The sequence below is a fragment of the Madurella fahalii genome (assembly GCF_045866475.1).
Source record: "Madurella fahalii IFM 68171 DNA, scaffold_1, whole genome shotgun sequence".
Classification (NCBI taxonomy): domain Eukaryota; kingdom Fungi; phylum Ascomycota; class Sordariomycetes; order Sordariales; genus Madurella; species Madurella fahalii.
In genome coordinates, this window is record NW_027263971.1 from 6133360 (window position 1) to 6152728 (window position 19369).

The 19369-nt window shown below is 54.4% G+C and overlaps 6 protein-coding genes across 6 annotated transcripts; 3 read left to right on the forward strand and 3 right to left on the reverse strand.

The window, feature by feature from the left end:
* Positions 1-397: 397 nt before the first annotated feature.
* Positions 398-1627, reverse strand: MFIFM68171_01867 (Lysine acetyltransferase; the record flags this gene model as incomplete). The annotated part of the gene is made up of 1 exon (XM_071057289.1): positions 398-1627. One exon carries the CDS (start codon positions 1625-1627, stop codon positions 398-400), a length of 1230 nt encoding a protein of 409 aa, XP_070913390.1.
* A 1046-nt stretch (positions 1628-2673) lies between these two features.
* MFIFM68171_01868 (60S ribosomal protein eL14) lies at positions 2674-3185 on the forward strand (the record flags this gene model as incomplete). The annotated part of the gene is made up of 2 exons (XM_071057290.1): positions 2674-2787; positions 2871-3185. 2 exons carry the CDS (start codon positions 2674-2676, stop codon positions 3183-3185), a joined length of 429 nt encoding a protein of 142 aa, XP_070913391.1.
* A 705-nt stretch (positions 3186-3890) lies between these two features.
* On the forward strand, positions 3891-5901 carry EGD2 (GAL4 enhancer protein; the record flags this gene model as incomplete). The annotated part of the gene is made up of 5 exons (XM_071057291.1): positions 3891-4130; positions 4252-4310; positions 4366-4633; positions 5320-5802; positions 5872-5901. 5 exons carry the CDS (start codon positions 3891-3893, stop codon positions 5899-5901), a joined length of 1080 nt encoding a protein of 359 aa, XP_070913392.1.
* A 2066-nt stretch (positions 5902-7967) lies between these two features.
* Positions 7968-9107, reverse strand: CSNK1D (Casein kinase I isoform delta; the record flags this gene model as incomplete). Its single annotated transcript, XM_071057292.1, has 3 exons — positions 7968-8398; positions 8449-8928; positions 8975-9107. The coding sequence occupies 3 exons, from the start codon at positions 9105-9107 to the stop codon at positions 7968-7970; spliced, it is 1044 nt and encodes a 347-aa protein (XP_070913393.1).
* Positions 9108-14118: 5011 nt separating this feature from the next.
* MFIFM68171_01871 (uncharacterized protein) lies at positions 14119-15125 on the forward strand (the record flags this gene model as incomplete). Its single annotated transcript, XM_071057293.1, has 3 exons — positions 14119-14476; positions 14542-14610; positions 14683-15125. 3 exons carry the CDS (start codon positions 14119-14121, stop codon positions 15123-15125), a joined length of 870 nt encoding a protein of 289 aa, XP_070913394.1.
* Positions 15126-15140: 15 nt separating this feature from the next.
* Positions 15141-15430, reverse strand: MFIFM68171_01872 (uncharacterized protein; the record flags this gene model as incomplete). The annotated part of the gene is made up of 2 exons (XM_071057294.1): positions 15141-15371; positions 15422-15430. The coding sequence occupies 2 exons, from the start codon at positions 15428-15430 to the stop codon at positions 15141-15143; spliced, it is 240 nt and encodes a 79-aa protein (XP_070913395.1).
* Between the last annotated feature and the right edge of the window lie 3939 nt (positions 15431-19369).

Here is a 19369-nt window from a genome sequence, read left to right on the forward strand (position 1 = left end):
AACAACCTCCTCGCCGCATGATAGCCACTTCATTATGCTTTAACGGGAGCAGTCGATACGATCAATCTATGTTAGCAAGCATCCCCGAGATCAACGAGCCAAACCACTCGATTGTCAAGTCATGTGGTTCAAGCCAAGGTTGATGTACGAGATAAGCAAAGTTCGAGTTTGACATTATGGCGGCGGACACGGTCGTGTGGCCGTTAGCGGTGGACTATGGGGGAATCATCGAACCAGACCGTGCCAGTTGACCGTGTTTTTCCGTTGAGACGGATAACCATCCAGCGTTCCCAGCACCGACCAGACCCAGACTCCTCTGAACCATGCAGTCCCGGCAAAGATGTAATTAAGCAGCATCAGCAAAACCAGAAGCCTCCCAACTCCTAACCCCAGATCCTCAGCACCAGCAATACCCATAATGCTCCTCCCACACCACTGCCTCCCCCTTCCCACCTTTCCACCTCAAACTCGGAATCCCCCCATCCAGCCTCTCATTGAACACCACCTTGACCTCGACGCCCTCGCCGCGCGCAGCGCCGCTGCCGGCAAACGCATTCCCCACCGCCTTACACCCCAGCGTGACTGCCTCGTCGGGATTCCAGACCACCACGCCCTTTGCCAGCCCGCACCTCGCCGCCTCGGCCAGCGCGGCCTCCAGCAGCGCGCCCACGTCGCGCAGCCTCTCCTCCTCCTCCTCCGCGGCGCCCAGCCCGTCCGCCACGGCCGCCCTCGCGATGCGCAGCACCCGCAGCCGCTCGGCGCGCCAGTCGTGCGCCCAGTAGATCCACGCCCGGCCCGAGGCGGTGATGGCGCCCGCGTTGAGGGGCGCGGGCCCCGCCCGGTCGGCGGGGAACAGCTTGCGGGCGTCGAAGGCGGACCGCGCGAGGTGCCAGGATATCGAGGCGTGGGTGGGGAGGAAGGCCACATGCACCTTCTTGTCCGCCGGGAGGAGCGAGTCGAAGCGGGTGTTGAGGTAGAGCTCATCGAGCTCGCAGAGGTCGCGGAGGTCGTCTGGTTGGAGGGGACGTGTGCGGGAGGGGTTGCTGGGCGTGAAGGCAATGATGGTGTTGTTGTGTGTTGGCGAGGCGGGGGTTTGGTTTGGGCTCTGATTCTGAGAAGGCGAGGGGGGAGCGAGAAGGGTGAGTGTTGCCTGCCGGCTGGGGACCGCCGGCCACCCGAGGTTGGCGTAGTAATTCCTCCCGCTGTCGCTGTACAGCACGCTGAAGTCGCTGTCGGCGTCTATCTGCTCTTGTACCCGGTGTAAAAGGAAGGCGGCCATACCTTGTCGCCGCCAGGTCGGATTAGTATAGACATTGGTGACGGCGTAGCCGTAGCCGTCCCGCGCAGGCCCGCCATGGCCGTTCGAGATCAACGCCGGCTTGCGAGTGGCCTCGCAACTAGCGATAATTTGGCGAGGATAGCCTTTGAGGTAGAGCACCCAATAACGGCAGCCGCCGTCTCGGTTGAGTTCCTGCTGTGCAAGATGCTGTTCCCGCCTGACATAGTCGTCTAGAGACATTGGTGCGGCCCATGCTTCGCCATTGAGTTCCCAAGTGAGTTGCCGCTGTTCGGGCGTGGCCTCGCTAAAGACCACGTCGGACGACGTGAGGCCCAATGGTTGAGCCATCACGGCAATAGAGGGTGCCTCCTCGTCCGATGTCTCCTCGTCTGATGTCTGTCACCCGCCGATCTCTCTTATTAGGAGCTTTGGAGCTAGCGAAGTGGAAATGTGGTGGGGTCGACCGGCGCAGAGGGATGAGGAAAGGTACAAAAGTGGATACTCAGGTGCCAGACCTTATTTGAGGAACCGAGTCTGTGCAAATCAAACCGCCTTTGAGGATGCAGGAACCGAAGCGCTGCAGTCTATCACACTCCCGGAAGGGTTAAGTTTTGCTCGGTTTACACTAGCTACATCGAGGTCGCTTTGACGTAGAACACTGACACACATTTGGGCTGTTCCTACAGATCAGGTTGTGGAACACCACATAGCAATTCCTCGTCTTGAAACACCAAGATGCCTAGAGAGAACGATAAAATGGTTGGTGGATGAAGTTGAAGACATTGCGCTACTGGGACGTAAGCGTCAGCCTCCACCATCCTGGCCACCTTGGATCTGGAAAACAATTGTGGTGTCTAGTCGCGCTCGACAGCGCTTGATAACTAAGAAATCCTGCTCTCGGTTGCACCACCTTGATTTGTTCGGTCTCATGGGAGAGGCCTAGTATCCATGTCACATGTCACCGAGAGACTGCAGAGCCAAAAGAGTCTGTTGGTTTTGGAACGGAAAGTGGAATAACACGTCAGAGAAGAGTGGGCCACTTAGTATATTGAGCCACATAGTTAAGGCAGCATTGCCCCCGCATGTGGCTGGTGCGCCGGGGGCTTGTCGGAATCGGCACCAAACGGTTCCGCAAATTTTCGACGAGCCCTGCCAATTACCAACACGCGCACAAAATTGGTCTGGATATCGGCGAGCGGCAGCGACTCGGATTCTTTGACGGCCTTGGTACAGCATCAAAGGTACGTACGATACATCCTTCCTCCCTGCATGGAATTATAGACTCCCGATTGCCTTTCCTCTATTTGCACGTCTCGCACAATTTCAACTTTTCATAAGTACCTTGCTGGGCCCCGATCGCTAACACCGCCGACCGCCTTCAGAAAGTCGACAAAATGGCAGAGATCAACATCGGAGCGACTTCGTGGCGTCGCGTCGAGGTCGGCCGTGTGCTGAAGCTCGAGAGCGGCAGCCTCGCTGCTATTGTCGAGATCATCGACCACAAGCGTGTACGTTAAGACGGACCGCCGCCGAGACCGGGGGGCCAATGGATGTTGCGTGTGAATGGGAAAGAGACTAAATCGCAAACCAGGCTCTCGTCGACGGCCCCTCCTCAGACGACAAGCTCGCGACTCCCCGTGGCCCCGTTCAGCTGGCCAAGACCCTCCTCACACCGATTGTGATCGAGAAGCTGCCCCGTGGCGCGCGGACGGGTGCCGTCAAGAAGGCGTGGGAGGCTGCCGGTGTCGACGCGAAGTGGCATGAGGGCAACTGGGCGAAGAAGCAGCTCCAGCAGGAACGCCGCCAGTCGCTTACCGATTTCGACCGGTTCAAGGTTATGCGGTTGAAGAAGCAGAGGCGGTTCGAGGAGCGCAAGGCTCTGGCCAAGATCAAGGCCGCTGCATGAGTCGATGGGCTGTTTTAGAGGGGGAGCGTTTGGTTCGGCATGGCTTTTCTGGGGGAGGAAGGTATTCTGGAACGGTCTGCATGAACATCAGCATATTAGGGCTGCTGGGTTTCTCTTTGCGTCGCTTTCGGAAGACCTGTATGTCACGACATCAAAAAGTGACCGGCGTCATATGGAAAATGCGAAATTAAGCCAAAAACATAACCCAATGGGCTGTTGCCTCTGCCACAAATACGGCGCCAGGCCGGCGAGGTCTGTGAGCTATCAGAATAGGAAACTCTGGGAATGCCATGAAGGCGCCGCTTCTGCTCTACCTGTTTCGTTCTTGGATTGCTCCCGTCCAGGTCCAGTCTTGGCCTTTGCCCGGTGATGCGCGACCCAGCATCCCCGATGAACCAAGGCTATGGAGCTACCGTGATTACCTAATCAGGACTAGCGTCACTTGTGTGTAAGTTCGATGCACAGACAAGCCCTACCTGAAAATTGGATCCGAACATTTCTTCCCACCACGGCCTGCCAGCTCGTCTAACACCCGCATACCAACCTTTGACGGCATTTTTTTGCACCAAGGTGAGTCAGGTTCAAGATGTTCCTGCGGCATCTCTTTGGCTGGCTTGGGAAGCCCTGTGCCTTGCAGCTAGTTAATAGCGATTATGTTGTGCTCAGGGTTGGGAAGCTAACAGAGTCAACCCGCTAGCTTTCAAGATGGCTGACCCCCGCGTTGAGGAGCTCCCCGATGAGGAGACTAAGAAGCCCACGGTCGAGGAGCTCGATGACGAGTCCAGCGACGAGTCCGAGGTCGAGGCTGCCGATGCCAGCATCCCGGCTGGCTCGACTGCCGTAATCCACTCACGCAACGAGAAGAAGGCTCGCAAGGCTATCGAGAAGCTGCACCTCACCCGCGTGCAGGGTATCACCCGCGTCACCCTTCGCCGCCCTAAGAACGTGAGTGCAATGGGACGGGGGTTTGCAGTCCGGACACTGCTGCCGTGCGGGGCAAAGCCGGAGCCGGCGCGGTTCGGACGCGGGGGACGGAGAAAAACAGGCGGCTAACCGATACGGCTAGATTCTCTTCGTGATCAACAACCCCGAGGTCTACAAGTCTCCCAACAGCAACACATACATGTAAGGATATACCGGCAATGATCTCGATGGGAGCCTGCGATTGACACTTGTACAGCGTGTTCGGTGAGGCCAAGATCGAGGATCTTAACGCCAGCGCCCAGGCTGCTGCTGCCCAACAGCTCGCCAGCCAGACTGCTGAGCACGATCACGCCGGCCACGCCCACGACCACAAGCACGAGCACGCCAAGGAGGAGGAGGAAGACGATGGCGAGGAGGTTGACGCTGAGGGCATCGAGGATAAAGATATCGAGCTCGTCATGACCCAAGCCAATGTGTCCCGGAAGAAGGCCATCAAGGCATTGAAAGAGAACGACAACGACATAGTCAACTCAATCATGGCATTGAGTGTCTAGTCTGGGTAGGCGCTACGGGTCGTTTCTGTGTTTCGGCATATTCTTATTGGGCAAAAGCCCGCCAAGTTTCCGGCGCCACAGCTTCATTGCTGGGTCCGTTAGGTGGCCAAAATTCGAGCTACTAGACAGGCTTTCCCTGCAATCGTGCTCTGTTGATCTCGGTGCTTGATATGGACGAATTCGCTCGAGCCGTGAGGCTTGCGACAATACTGTTTCTCAGGGACTCTTTAACTCCCGCAAAGCCCTGCCCATACTCTAGAACGCTTCCCGTCAGCTATGTAGTAGTATCTCAGCCCAATTATCCATACCTACGTAATTCGACATTCACATCCAAACCCCGAAGGATCTGGGGTCCCCGGGTTCGCGACCCTGTGCCGGTTCCTCCCGTGAGTAGTCACGTGACAAGCCCCAGCGCGCCCCGGCGGATGTTGCTTGCATCCGGCAAACTCGAAGCAACGACAGCGACTCAACTCCCCACTTCTCCGAGCACCTCAGAACTACCACAAAAATGGCCACGGTACGTCCTCCAGGTCAATTGGGCTTGTACCCCTGCTGGGAATCGGTTTTCTGCGCATTGGCGCGCAGCAGGATGCGGGCGGTGCAAAGTCCGCGGCCGGTCGAGCTGAGCTAATTTTGTCTTTTTGCTCGAAAAACAGCGAAGCGCAGCTCTCAAGGTCGATTGGGCCAAGATCACGACGTCGCTCGGCCTGCGCGGCCAGACGGTGGCCGGTCTCCAGGCCTTCAAGAAACGCAACGACGACGTGCGCCGCAAGGTGCAGATGCTCTCGGAGCTGCCGACGACGGTCGACTTCGCCCACTACCGCAAGGTGCTCAAGAACCAGGCCATCGTCGACGAGATCGAGAAGCGCTTCAACGCCTTCCAGCCCGCCACCTACGACGTCGCCCGTCAGCTCAAGGCCATCGAGGCCTTCGAAGTCGAGGCCATCAGGAACGCCGAGGCCACCAAGGAGAAGGTCGACCTCGAGCTCAAGGACCTGGAGAAGACGCTCAGGAACATTGAGGAGGCCCGGCCGTTTGAAGAACTCACCGTCGACGAGGTTGCCGCTGCCGAGCCGTCCATCGACGAGAAGACTGCCAAGCTCGTGTCCAAGGGCCGCTGGTCTGTGCCGGGCTACAAGGTGCGTCTACCCTTTCAAATCATGACATTTCTTTCCCAGGGTAGTATGAAGCTGACTTTTTGCCAACAGGAGAGATTCGGCGACCTCTCTGTGCTATAAACACGCTCTCAGATTCCCCCTTTTCTTTGTGTACTCTAGCATTGTAGATAGCCTCAGCGCTCAGGGAAGGGCCGTCTCGGAAGGGAGAATTCTACTTTGTTAATATAGCTTCGGCGCCAGCGTTGACAGCTATTCCTTTTTTCTCACTTGATTTGTACGGCATGAATGCGATTAACGTCGCAGGACCAGCGGTATCGGTTTCCCCGTTTTGCTGTCTCACCAAGGCTTTGTATCAACGCCGCTTCCGGGAATCACCATGTCGCCATTTACCCACCACACTTCGTACCAACAGTATCCTGATACAATGCATTGAATCGTGGCGATGGCTTTCAATTTCTTTCTAGCCATTTCATGTATTTGCTCGGCTCACTGAGGACACCCTAAATTCGGTACTGGAAACGAGAAGCGCTAGCTTCAGGTATTGGGGTGGAAGTGGAACATGGGCGGCGTGAAGTCTAAGTCTGCTGGGGGGTTCCGAGTTGAAATTGAAATGATGGACGTTGTCCCGTCGGCTCACGCACAACCATGACTGGGGGTTAGGGGCAGAGTCGGTTTGCATCGAGCATTGGATAAGAGAAGACCACAACATCGGCCTGGTTGAGCAAGGAACTGGGGCTCCCAGAATTTATTACGAGGTGTCTGTTGAATGAGCAGCACCGAGGTTGGAATTCCCCGTCTAACGGCCCAAAACCCGAATGGTTATATCGTAGTAGAAGGACCGGCGCACCATGATAATAAACGGCAAGACATTTGTTAAATCTAACTCGTGGATGTGTTAAGAGTGGATGTCATCGTTACAACTTGAGGGTGCTTCACCAGAAGGTGGCTTACCTGCTCCTCCCCAGTTCTTTTCTGGAACTTTGTCGTGATGTTTCAATCCGCATGCAAGTAATATATCTTCGGGTGTTCTGCCCTCACCGGCCGGCCTTACCTATACGCGATCGCGGCGACCCGGCGGGAGGAAGGGGGTTTTTGTTATTACCTGGGCATTAAGCGCCCAGCGCCGGCAATCATGAACTGATGATACTTAACTGGGCAATATGGCGACTTCGTATTTAGGTTATGTTGTGATACCAGTGCCTAGTTGGATACTATGGTGGTGCCATTCAAGCTTCCATTGCTAGTGCAGGGCGCAAGGGGTGAGTGGTGGCAACATCATGACAGAGACGTCCCTCCTCTAGTGGGTGCAGTACCAGCAACGCATCCACGCCGTGTAATTCTAGCTATCAATCAGTTCTTAGCTAGCCTAGCCTATGTCCCAAATCCTGTTGTCATTGTCAATTAGTGGACATAGATGCCGTTACCGGCTTGGTCATTAAGGTGCCTTACTTCGGGTGGTAACTAAGGTAGCTCATGCATCCTTTGTGACAGTCGAGATCGTGACCGCATTTACAGCACAAGTGGCGAGCATGCATAGAGGGGTGTAAAGAGTTTCAATTGCATGATGACTCCGGACCCTGCGTGGCTCGGATCCCCGAAACTGGGTTGTCGTTTAACATCTGATGGACGAGTTGCTCTGTCATATTTATGCTATTTGGGTTCTCCCTCGTCACAGCAACCAACCCCGCCCAGTCCATGATGCGCCGATATGGCCCCTCATCCCTGTTAGACACATCATAGATCCGCTAGCTTGCGGATGTGCTTTCCCAAAGGCCATTTTCCCACGACGTAGAGCATTGTGACCCTCAATGCCCAGGGGCGTTCCCTAGGACACCACGGTTTCCGTTTTTTCGAACTCCAGCGGGATATACCAAACCGTTCCTCCAATAGGGCCATTGTCATGGGCAAAAGTAGCGATCTCCAAATCGAAGGAAACAGCGCCGCGCTCGGCCGAGTATGCAATTGTCCCGCCGGCTTGATGTCGTTATGGATCATCTGGTGATCCTCAAGGGACGCAAGGGTAGGGGGTTTATCACGTAGGATCGTAGAGAAGTCGGATGGCTGGAACGGAGAGCTCAAGCCTTTCTCTTAGACAGAAACAGGTCAAGGCGGCCCTACAACTGAATCATAGGGGTATCCCGTTAGGAGATGATGACCGCTCGCGCGTTCCTCAAGCTGCCCTAACCTCACCGTCGTCGACCTCTCTTGGGCCTCTTTGGGTTCGGGACTACTCGTCTCCGTGGCTTCTTTTGTGTCAAAGGCGCTTTGCTGTTGACCTTGCTCTGCATCTCGTAGAATAGTTTCTCCGTCCAGTCGAAGACATTATCGTGTTTGAACCCCTTCGCTGCAAATAGACGACGGAGAAGCCTACGAAGGTATGAGTAGTCGGGCTTGTCATCAAAACGCAAGGACCGGGTGTAGTCGATGTACGTGGCAAATTCTCTGGGGAGAAAACCATCGCAGAGCGCTTCACCCGATAGGCTCTCTTTAATCTCCTTGATCCGCTCGTCCCTTTCCTCTTCCGTGGCGGCCTTAAGGCCCTGCCACGGCAGAGTGCCGCGAGCGAAATACACGAAGATGTATCCAAGGGACTCCAAGTCGTCGCCCCACGACTGTTCTTCACGCGATTTAGTAACTGGCAGAATGGGATTGCAATGAAGTACCTACCACGGCCGTTGTGGTTGCGGATGCTTGCGTACCGCCGAGTGCCGCCCAGTGGGAGGCCCTCTACATTCTTGCGCCTCTCAGCATCGGAAACCTCCTTAGCGAGGCCAAAGTCAATCGTGTAGAGTATGTTTCCCTGCCTCCCGATGCCCATTAGGAAGTTGTCTGGCTTGATATCGCGATGGAGAAAGCCCTTCGAATGGATATATTCGATTCGGGAGATGGCCTGGTCGGCGATGAGGAGGATAGTCTTGAGTGAAAATTTCCGGTCGCAGTAGTTGAACAAATCCTCGAGTGATGGGCCGAGGACATCATGGACCAGCGCGTAGAAATCACACTCCTGCCCGAACCACCGCACTCGCGGTATGCCGACCCCACCTGACAGCGCCTCATATGTATCCTTCTCGGCTCGGAGCGCCTCCGGGTCGTCTCGAATATATGTGAGCTTAATGGCGACCTCCTCGCCCGATTGGAGATCGGTCCCTGCTGGGGTCAGCGGCAACTTGGGAAGCCAGGAACCGCGTCGTACCAGAATAGACCAGGCCGAACCCTCCTTCGCCGATTTTACGGTCGACACGGTACCTATCAGCGACTAGAATATCCTGGGCAAATATTAGCAGTCTCCCCGATATATCGGAAGGGTCGAGGGTCCATACCTTCATTATAAAATGGGTAGTTGAAGCTGCGAAGTGAAGCTCAGCACATGGAAAATAAACTTGAGGGGTTGGCAGCTTCTCGAGGTCTCACGCTAATGTCGCGTAAGCACGTGAGTGGAAAGCAGCCGAAGCAGCCCCACCTCTCTTCTCGGTCTTTTTTCTTTCACACACTGGTTGTTTCTGTTGCGACGCACGCCGTTTTCGAGTCGGACCACACTGCATCCACCGCCGTATCCATGCCACTGGTTCGCTGATGCCTTCCGTAACTGAGACGCACTTGTACAGTACGAGTTGCCTCGCCTATCTACCAGGCAACGACAGCCGTAGCCCAATCATGTCCATTCCACGCACACCACTCGAAGTTTCGCAGGGCCAGCTCGGAGTGACAGGTTTCAGAGGTAGTAGCACGTGAACGAGGATGAGACTTACACTTAGGAAGACGGGGAGTAGTGCTGGCGTCATAGATACGTCATTTATCTGAGGAACATGGGTGGTGCGATAAGTATCTACAGACGCAGATGAGCATGATGGTGTAGCTAATCTATTGTTGGTTTCCTGGTCATGTCTACGGCAGACTAGTTGCCGACAATATACAGCGCGTCTAGGTTTTGCGAAGCCGACTGATGAAGGACACACTGGGCCAGCAGATGACAGGTTGAGAGGCCCTCAGCCTTTTGTACGCCTGCCTCGGAGGCTCCCTTGCGGAACCAGGGAGGCCGAATCATTTCTCGAGCATTCAGAAAGATTATCGTTGCATAGGCCTTCTATCTGCATCTCATAACTGTGACAACCCCAATTCAGTCTAGGAAGGGACCCGTGACACCGCGTTTTCTTCGGTCCAATGGATGGAGTTGCAGACACTGCTGGCGTTTCCAAGCTCGACACTCCCAGTCTGTGCTCCATGCTTGTCTTCCCGTTAAGCAGTCCTGTGCTTTAGACGTTCCCTTGTTGTGAATGGTCCACGCGTTTAGTTAATTAGAGTATTTCTATCTTATTATTACCACTGCACATCACCCCCTAAGGTCCAAGACAAAGTGGCTGCCAAGGGACAGCCTCCCCTGTGAGCCCAGTAGGCAATACCAACGAGCGCTGTGAGGTGAAGGAGACTACGGTTTCTGAGGTCAAAAGCGACGGGACAACTTTAAAAGTTCGGATTGAAGAAGACATGGAAGGGACAAAGTCGAATCTCTCAGATGGAGCGGAACTGCTCAGTGATGAGATCAGGTGCGGTAACAGACGCGAGTACTAACGAAACTTCCTTGACAGCTGCTATCGGGCCATACTTTCGCCGGCAGCCAGTAGTCTGCGTGAAGAAGTTGATGTAAGAGCATCACTTTGCAGACACGCTCGCTTGGCACGGCGCCTCGGGGTGTTGTGTGTCAGGGTAGAGATGTAGGTGGTTGTCGTTCGGCAGAGGCTGCTGTCCAGTCGGCAATGACGCAGCCTTCAATGTGGTGTGATTTGTCACAGATGACAGCGGTCATTTCCAGGAGCGATGGCGGTCAGCATCGTCCTCGAGAGGGAAATACTCATCGTAGTCCTCCCATCATCATCTATGGAAATAACGTTAGCCGTTAATAGCAGCACTCGATCGAAGGAATGGGGGAATGGATAGGAAAATGAGCTGTGAAAGCGATCTTGCACGCCTCCTTAGAAAACCAGCGGATTGCTAGGGATGGAGTGGACAAAGTCCTGTGGCACCTGCCGCTGCTTCCATCGTCACTGCCACCATTCCCAATTCCGTGTCTCGGTCCATCGTTAGAACTGCCTGTCACGCCCCGTAGTACTACCAGAATGGCACCCGCCATCATGTGCGATTATACTCAGCGAGGACGCCGCTGCAGCCACTTCCGATGAATCGCATCACGCTAGTATCAGACGTACGCGGCGACACACAAGAGAGAGGTGCCGAGGGCGGGATTCGCATGGCTCCACTGGATTGGCGCGTCCTCGGACGCCAGAAACACGAGATCGGGCACGACGCCATGGAGATCGGATACATTTACTACCCGGTCGGAATTCGGTTCAGGGAAAAAGGCTTTCGCTGTAGAAACTAAGAAGGCGATCGAATGCAATCGTGTGCAGCGATTTGGCTTAGGCTACTACTCGAGACCAATCTGAGCAAGGGCAATACATTTTTATCACAAAACCGTCGTCTACGCCCCGTCCTTGACACGGGTTTAACCCAGTCTACTTCCGATACAGCCATTTCCGCATCGCTTGCTCACCGTATCAGGTGCTTCGTTAACGCATAACCCTATGCTGAGCGAGGGACTGATGCGGTCCAGTATGAGCGGTTGCGGTATCTCTCATCCCAGGTTGACAGTTGAGACCAAGACGAATACTGGCATTGAAGAAGAGACTTTGGTTAGCTGGGAGTATGGATGGCGGCTTGTTACCATCGGATGAGGTTGATGCTGAACGGCAGAGGACGGACACAGCAGTTGCAAAACGACCACGTGCCTCCATGGGAGGCGATTCTGCTGAGTATTAACGCGCCGGCAATCTTGGTATCGAATGAGCCATGGGAACTGTTCATGGTTGTCGAGGCGTGCGGCATAAACCAGAGCAGATGGAAACGGTACGTCTTCTAGTCGCTCTATTAGTACTAATAAGGGCAGCACTCATTGCTCTATGCGGAAACTGATTGCTGGCTTGGAACAAACAGCACGTTATCAGCTCGGCATTCAAGATGGTAACACCTACACTATTCTCGGTGTATGCAAACTCCTAGCTAGTCTTTGGAGGCTGGCAGCATGTATGAAGACAGACTTAAGGACATAGATAGAAGGGGGTTAACTTAGAAGTTTTCTGGACAGCCACTCACCAGCGCCTGCCGAGGTAATCGACGCGGAGCCGTGGAATGTCACCTGCGCACATCGTCTGAGAGGTTCGGTTAGACAACGTCATGTCCTGAAAGCCGGAGGGTCTGTCTCGCATATTTCGAACAGAGCAGACGTTCTATAACCGAAAACGGCATGTCTGCGGCCTTAATCCAGAGCCCCATTCTCGACAGAGACGCTGGCCAACAACACAGTCCCAAGCCAGTGCCATGTTGACGACGGCGTAAGCGGGAAACCTGGTGGCCCTAGGCTCTTTGTTGCCATTCACCCAACTTCTTGTAAGCAGCTCGTTGTCTCGGACTCGAACTCGCCAAGTCTCAACGCGAGTGGGGGAACACAGGGGAGATCGTTGGGTACCATGATACTGAACTGAGCCGGTCTCATGTCCCCGAGATCGGGAGTGTTGAGCCGAGGGAGCATATAGGGGACATCGGTCTCTTGGATTGACTTGAACGCGTCGTACGTTATCGGAGAAATGCGCTTGGAGAAGCTTTGAAGGTGGGACCGAAACAAAGGGAGGTTGCCAGGCTGGCGATGAGAACGCAGACAGTTGAGAGTCTCCCCCTTTAAGCGCCTGTCGATGCACTCTGTCTTGGTTAGCACTCTTCCAGTAGTTTGATCTCTTGTTCTTTGCTGCCTTACCGCATCGCACAAAGTTTAGCTGGATCTTTTCTTTCCTTCCTTCTTTCTTTCCTTGTTTCTTTGTTTCTTTCCCTCTTTATTTCATTTTTTTTTTTTTTTTTTGTGTGTGTGTCTGTGTGTGTGTGTGCGTGTATGTGTGTAGCAGATCGTGAGGGGGTCACAACGAACAGAAAAGGGAATAAGGAGGGGAGATGCAGGTTTCGTGCTCCGCCAGGAGAGTTGTCAGGTCATCGCTTCATTGAGATAGAGATGTTCCCAACACTCTCCGAGTCATGGCCTGGAATCATTGACGGGGACTGGGATACAAGATCCTGCCTGCCTCTGCCCTCACACAGGCGGCGCCACAGGGCCGTGTGAGCAGACGGGAGCATTTGATGGAAGTGGCAATGTATCTGTATCCTAGGGCACCCGTTCCTCCCCCCGTGACCATGAAATGTACCAGGTACAACTTCGTTTTATCCGATTCTCCGTGTCAACCACGACCTAATTCAACATCAACGTAGTAATCACCAAGGCTCACTTGACATGGAGCTCTGCTGGCTATTTCATGAAGAAGCCCTGTTACCATGTTCTTAGCGCCACTGGGGAACAAGTCCGGCTGGCCAGCAGGAAGTGCCTCTGACCGTATGACAACGCCATGGGAACGATCGAGCAGGTCCGGCCCCAGCTCATAATCAATGGAGCGAGGCTGGGGAACTTAAGGGGTGAGTTTTGGACCAGGGCACTGTCGACTTCGGCTACTCCGTTGTTGAGGATCAGTGAGCCTCTGAACCAGAACGGTACAGCGTCAACATCAAAGTGTGTAGTGTTTTGTTAGTTCGCCGCCATTACCTGAATAGAAGATGCACGTCTTCCTCGTGAAGCCGCTACTAGTACTTGCATGGGGTGTGGACTACATTAGTGTTTTGCCTTGGTGGACTCCTCGAAGGTCCGGTTGGCGCAAGATTTCTCAACACTCTGCGCCTTGCCTTCGGTTGAAGCCAACTTACCGCGCTAGCCCTTCGGTTCTCTTGAACCGTTGTCACTCCCCAGGCCAGTTCTCAACTCATGTCAATCCACAGAGCCCCGACACAAATTCCCTCAAACCCGCCGTCACCTCCGAGGTCTGTTCCTAGGTCGTGGCGTAGATCACTCTCAGCCGGCGGAGCTTCCAACCGCCGTCGACCCCCAGGTTTATTCTTGCATTGGTCCCCACGACCGAGGTTTGTTCCAAACCTTCTCGTAAATCTCTTCAACCGCTGTCATTACCCAGGTCTGTTCTTCAGCCTCTGCATAGCTGCAGGTTTGGTGCAGGCAGTCTGTTTCCGGGCACTGTTAGCCACTGATCCGTTTCCGAGTCTCGCCGGAAATCATCTCAACCGCTGTCACGCCCCAGGCCTGCTCTTCCAACGCTGCCCAACCCAACTTTTTCCCAGATCTTTCCGCAAATCCTGTTATCTGTTTCTCTTTCACCGCTACCCTCTCTTGTCGCAAGTCTCTTCAACCGCTGTCAACCATCAACTTCACTCGCAAGCCTGAGCGCACAACTCACCATGGTGTCTTCCCGCGTGTACAACAACGCTCTCGAGATCCTCAAAAAGGTCAAGGCTCGGGAGGCACCACCTGACCATCATGTCGCCAAAGAAATCGTCGAGCTTACTGCCCGAAGTCGATATGCGGAAGCAAACGGGGTTTTTCACCGGTCCAGAGTAACTGTTCCTGGAATCGTGCGGGCAGCGAAGTTACTACGCCGTTCCGAATGGGACAAGATCCAGAAATCCCCCGATGTTTTGGAGGAGGCCCTGTGCTGGCTCAACGAAGCAGAATCAGTGGACAGCTACCACTTGCACTACCTGCGCACACTCCAAGACTGTACGAATGGGCAGGTTTTGTACAAACACTTTGTTCTAGGTAAGCCCACCATTGATATCCCCTACTTCACACCTGTAACGCACGGCGTTAACAAGACGGGATAGACCTGGCAATGTACTTGTGGAAGGATGACCCCATTGCTCTTATTGACTGTGTTAGGCAGTATGGTCAAGGTGAGGACAAGCAGAAAGATGAGCCCGTCCGTAGTTCTGTTGCCATGGGCTAAACAACGTTGTGCCTTTCAGATACGCACATCCGAGTCCCGGATGTGGTCTTTTCGCCAACCAAGCCGGGTGAGCCGTCAGATGGCGGCCCCGCCATCGAAGCTCCGCCGAAGCTCGCGACAGGCTTTGCAAACGTGCCCATCGCGAAAGCAAGAACCATTTTCGGCCAGGTCAACCCCGTCCTTGAGGCGATATTGTCGTGCTCTTACCAAGGATATACCGAGCTGATGTCTACCAACGTGAGGTTGCATGTCTTGAGCGATTGGACAGTCGAGATCCTGATAGACTTGGGCTGTGGCGATGACGAGCGTATTGCCGAGGCAAGAGAGCAGGTAGCGAAACTCCCGTGGCTGAATCAGCTGGGCAGAACGTCCGTCGACATACGGCAGGTATCTCAGATGAGAATCCAGGTATCCACTAGGGATGAAGGCACGGTGGAGAGCCTCGTTTTCCAGCTAGCCTAATAGCTACTTCAATAGTCACTCGAACTTGACTTCCATCTGCAGCACGAACACTTCTTTTCCCGCTGGGACGATCGCCGATCCCCCTTCCTTCCTCAACTCCTCATGAGGAAGACGCTCTCCACCGATCGTTATGCCTGCGTCGATGAAAGGAGATGCGGATTTCCATGTTATCTTCCTCTCTCTGTCCTCGGCCGGTAGAGTCCAGAATTTGATGGCTTCGTATTGTCCGCTTCGGGCGATGTCACCCTAAGGTAAAGTTAGTACACGGTATCCCTGCAGGACATCAGGACACATACCACGTTCATTTTGCCGAGTAGTCGCTTGACAAAGCTTGTCAGTACGTAGAGCTAGGTATGGCGTGCAGTAGGCAGACGCGGATGTTTCAGGTTTGCGCATTGCAACTTGGGCCTAATGCGCCCGGGGGGGCACCCGACATATCCATGTTGCCTTCCGGTCACAGTGGGGAATGCAGCGGGCCGGATTAACCACCGGCGACGCGAGATAAACGGTTGGGAGAAGTCGCGGCCACGGTGTCTCCACACGCAGCAGCTGGACGCGAGCGTTGAGGTGGCATTGTAAGGTGTGGAATGACCTTCGGGAACGATTCGGACAGTCGGTGGGCGGGGTTCAAAAGATCGGGAAGCGGCCTTCTCAAAGAACATACAGTACTACACCTGCGCATGCATGGGATGCTGTGGTACATGCTGGCCCCACACTTCTGTGTTACCTACTCCAGATCGGCAACCCTGGATCAGCTGTAAAGATCTGAGCGTGTTGAGGGAAGGAACGAGTACACGGGTCTGGGGGGTTAAACCATCCCACCGCGGCACGGAGGTGACGGGATTCTTTGTGCACCCCCCGCATGAAGCGCAGGTCTGGGGAAGCAGCGATCCGCTGGAGACATGACTCCCGCCCGATTGGAAAGACCCACACGAAATGGTTGCGTTCCTATTTGTGTTACCGCTTCCCGCGTGCTTGGTCTCTGGAGTGGAGCCCGAGCGTGATCAACACCGTACACTAGTGCATGTGTGTTGAGTCGGGAACCTTATCGCAGGAGCGAGTCTTGGTTTTAGAAGCTTCAACTCGGTGAGGACCCTAGAATGAGAGCGGAGGCCATCTCAGAGGCGGCCGGTGCGTCGCTGAAGACGAAGACACAGACGACGGGCGAAAAAAGATGCGAACCATGGAAGTTTGGCATGCGGATCTCGGCTCACGCAACACCCCATGTCTCTTTCCCTCGTCTGGGTCCGCCGGTGGACGCGAGATCTGCGGCTAAGCAAGGGCTGAAGTGGGAACAGGGATGACGGGTGTCATTACTGTACTCGTGATTGCTCGGCGATTATCGGGTGAGCGACCCGACGGCAATGGATAGTGTAGTGTATATAGAAATGCGCTAATGCACCTGATGTTGGCTCCATAGTTTAAGAGAGTCGCGGTCTCGGCTTTGCCTTCCCTCCCTATGATGCACCATTCATCGCGAGTCGCCCAACTGTTTTTCACCCGGCATCGCCGTTTCGCTCCAACTTAGAGCAGGGGCTAGTGGGAATCTTGGCGGCCGAGAAGCGGCAGTATGACAGGGCTGAGCCGAGCTTGGAACAAGCTGGGGCGGAAGCGACTTCCCCACATGCACCGCACCATGGCAAGTTCCGGCTCTGGTGATCCAGAACAGGCCGGGGTTTTGCTCCCTGCAGGTCAGGGAGCATATTATTACTCCACAGGACACGTAACGTTAGCGCCGAAGGGGGCCACTGTTTTGGTACACCGCACTATTTCCAGTACATACTAACAGTGGGCCCTTGTCCGCGCGAACGTTACAGTACATATCCAGGTGGTGTAGAGGAAAGACAGAGGCACAAACGCAAACTCAACAACGAGGGAACGCCGGACTGGGACTACAATGGCGCAAATTTTGACGTAATACAATAAACGCCTAAGTGTTACCGCTTCGCTTTGGCAACGACTCCTACAGCTTCTAACAAGATAGCCTGAAACATTGACAGCGTAGCTATGTCTACTCTTGCCCCCTTTGGTGGTTTCGGACTTCTCCCAGTTGGATTGAGAAAGAAATGAGGCTGTGGGAAGAAGAAAGGGTCGCCCTTGCTCGCCCCGCAGCAGCCCAGCGATGGCCGTTTAGGTTCTTCCCAGATAGGGCTATGCCAAGACCGTTGAACCAGGTGAGCGACAGCGCAAAGAGCACGGCATGATGCTTTGGCGTAGTAGGTGGTTGGGGCCCGAGATGATCTCCTTCCCAATGATTCGTGCGCACCCGCCAAAGTCCGGCCGCGAGATGAGCCTTCCATGACGCTACAGATTTGGGTTTCCGTGCGCCTTTCGTGGCCGAGGATCTGTGAAAGTCCCTGCTATAAAGCTTCTCGGATTCGTGGCTGCTCAGCACATAAAGCTGCCCACTTTGTCGCGGTCACCTCACCTGACAATCTTTGATGACCATATCCCGCTTTCCACTCTTTCCCCGAACACTCCCTGCCTTGGCACCTGCAGCGGTTAGTATTGGGTGTTCTGTGCAAGGTCGTCTGCTACCGATTCAACTTCTTCGCCCCACGTGTCCTACGCTGGTTCGACACTCCCTTCCAGCCACCGTGAATTGGGCCTAGATGCGCGTTCCGGTCTTTCTTCAGTACCAGGCACCCGTCCCCTTCGGCTCTCACGGCTCTCACATGTTTACTACGCCCTGCGAGGATCCGGAGCATTTTCAACCGTTCTCTTCACCTACTGAGGCTACCGCTGCCAGGGGGACCCCGGCGGCCCCCGACGCATGGTCACCTCCTGATCAGTTCATCAAGAGCGGAGCGGAGTGGACTACTTCGAGCCCCGCACCGTCCCCAAACACAATCCAGAATGCGCGGGTGCAAGGAACTCCAGCATGGCAGCCGAATACCCCAATAGACAAGCTTCTTCGGGTAATGGATGTCAAGCTTGAGGTCGCCAGCATGTTGGACAAGCCTGAGCAGGGACAGGCGGGGAAGGTGGCAGAAGATGGAGATCTTCAGGTATGCTTATTCCGTACTTCGAGGGTTGCCGGATCTGACTGTGTTGTGCCATTGAAACACAGCGAGGCAGGGGGCAGGAGAAGCGGCACAGTTTCTGCTGCAGTATCCCTGGGTGTCCAAAAACCTACGCCAACAAGGCTGAACTCAAGATCCACAAGCGATCTCATACTGGCGAAAAGCCACATGTATGTTGCAACCTTCCGAGGACCGCTTTCTGTATACGATGTGTTGTATTGACAAGACACCTCAGCGCTGCACATACTGCGGCCAACACTTCAAGCAGAAGGGAAACCTCAAGGTAAAGTCATGGTGCGACGTGTGACGAAATGCAGTCTAACGTAGTTCACCAGATGCACATCAATCGCCACACTGGAACAAAGCCATACAAATGCCCGCAATGTCCCAAGACGTTCGCCCAATCCTCGAGCCTCAGCGTACACAAGAGGACACACACGAGCAGAGAGTTGAGAGCAAATTGGGTTTGTACATTGGACCATTGCATGCAGAAGTTCACCATGAAGGGCAACCTCAAGGTATGTTCCCCCCCCCCCTCCCCCTCCGCTTTTTCGTCCCATCACCCACCAGGTCGCCAGAACTGACTTTGAACCATCGATGGGCGTAGAAACATCAGAACAAGTTCCACGCTAAGGCGATAGAAGCTTTGAGTCTCAGGATTGCTGCAGTGGGAGACAAGAGCATGGTGTCAGAAGAAGATAAGAATATGGCGAGGTGCATCACGGAGGTGCATGGTACGGGCAAGGGTGTCCGGGGACGCAAAAAGGGCTACAGTGTGCCACCTCTGTGCCCACCGCATCGGCCGTTCCAGACAGGCCCGACTAACACTCTCGCCGCTCACACAACTCTCTATCCGATGCTTGCGCCCTGGCGGCTGCCACAACAAACGTGTGCCCCGCTACAACAACCGGTGGTGCAGTTTCCATATAACCACCTGCATCCGTGGGATAATCGAAGTGATCCCACTGTATATTTTAATGTGAACAATACCTACCCAGGATATACATGGGGCAATGTAGTTTAGGGGTTGCCTTAGTTTTTGCTCTTCTTGAATGAATCCTGAACATGGGTTATCCTTGGTCAAATTGAGTGGTCTCTGTTTTCTTGATTGGATCCTAAGCGTTTGTTATCTTCAGTTAGATTGAGAAATAGTAATAAGCACTCCATTTTATCCGTTGAATTGGTGACGAAACTCGAGTCCTTTGCGGGACCGTTTTGATT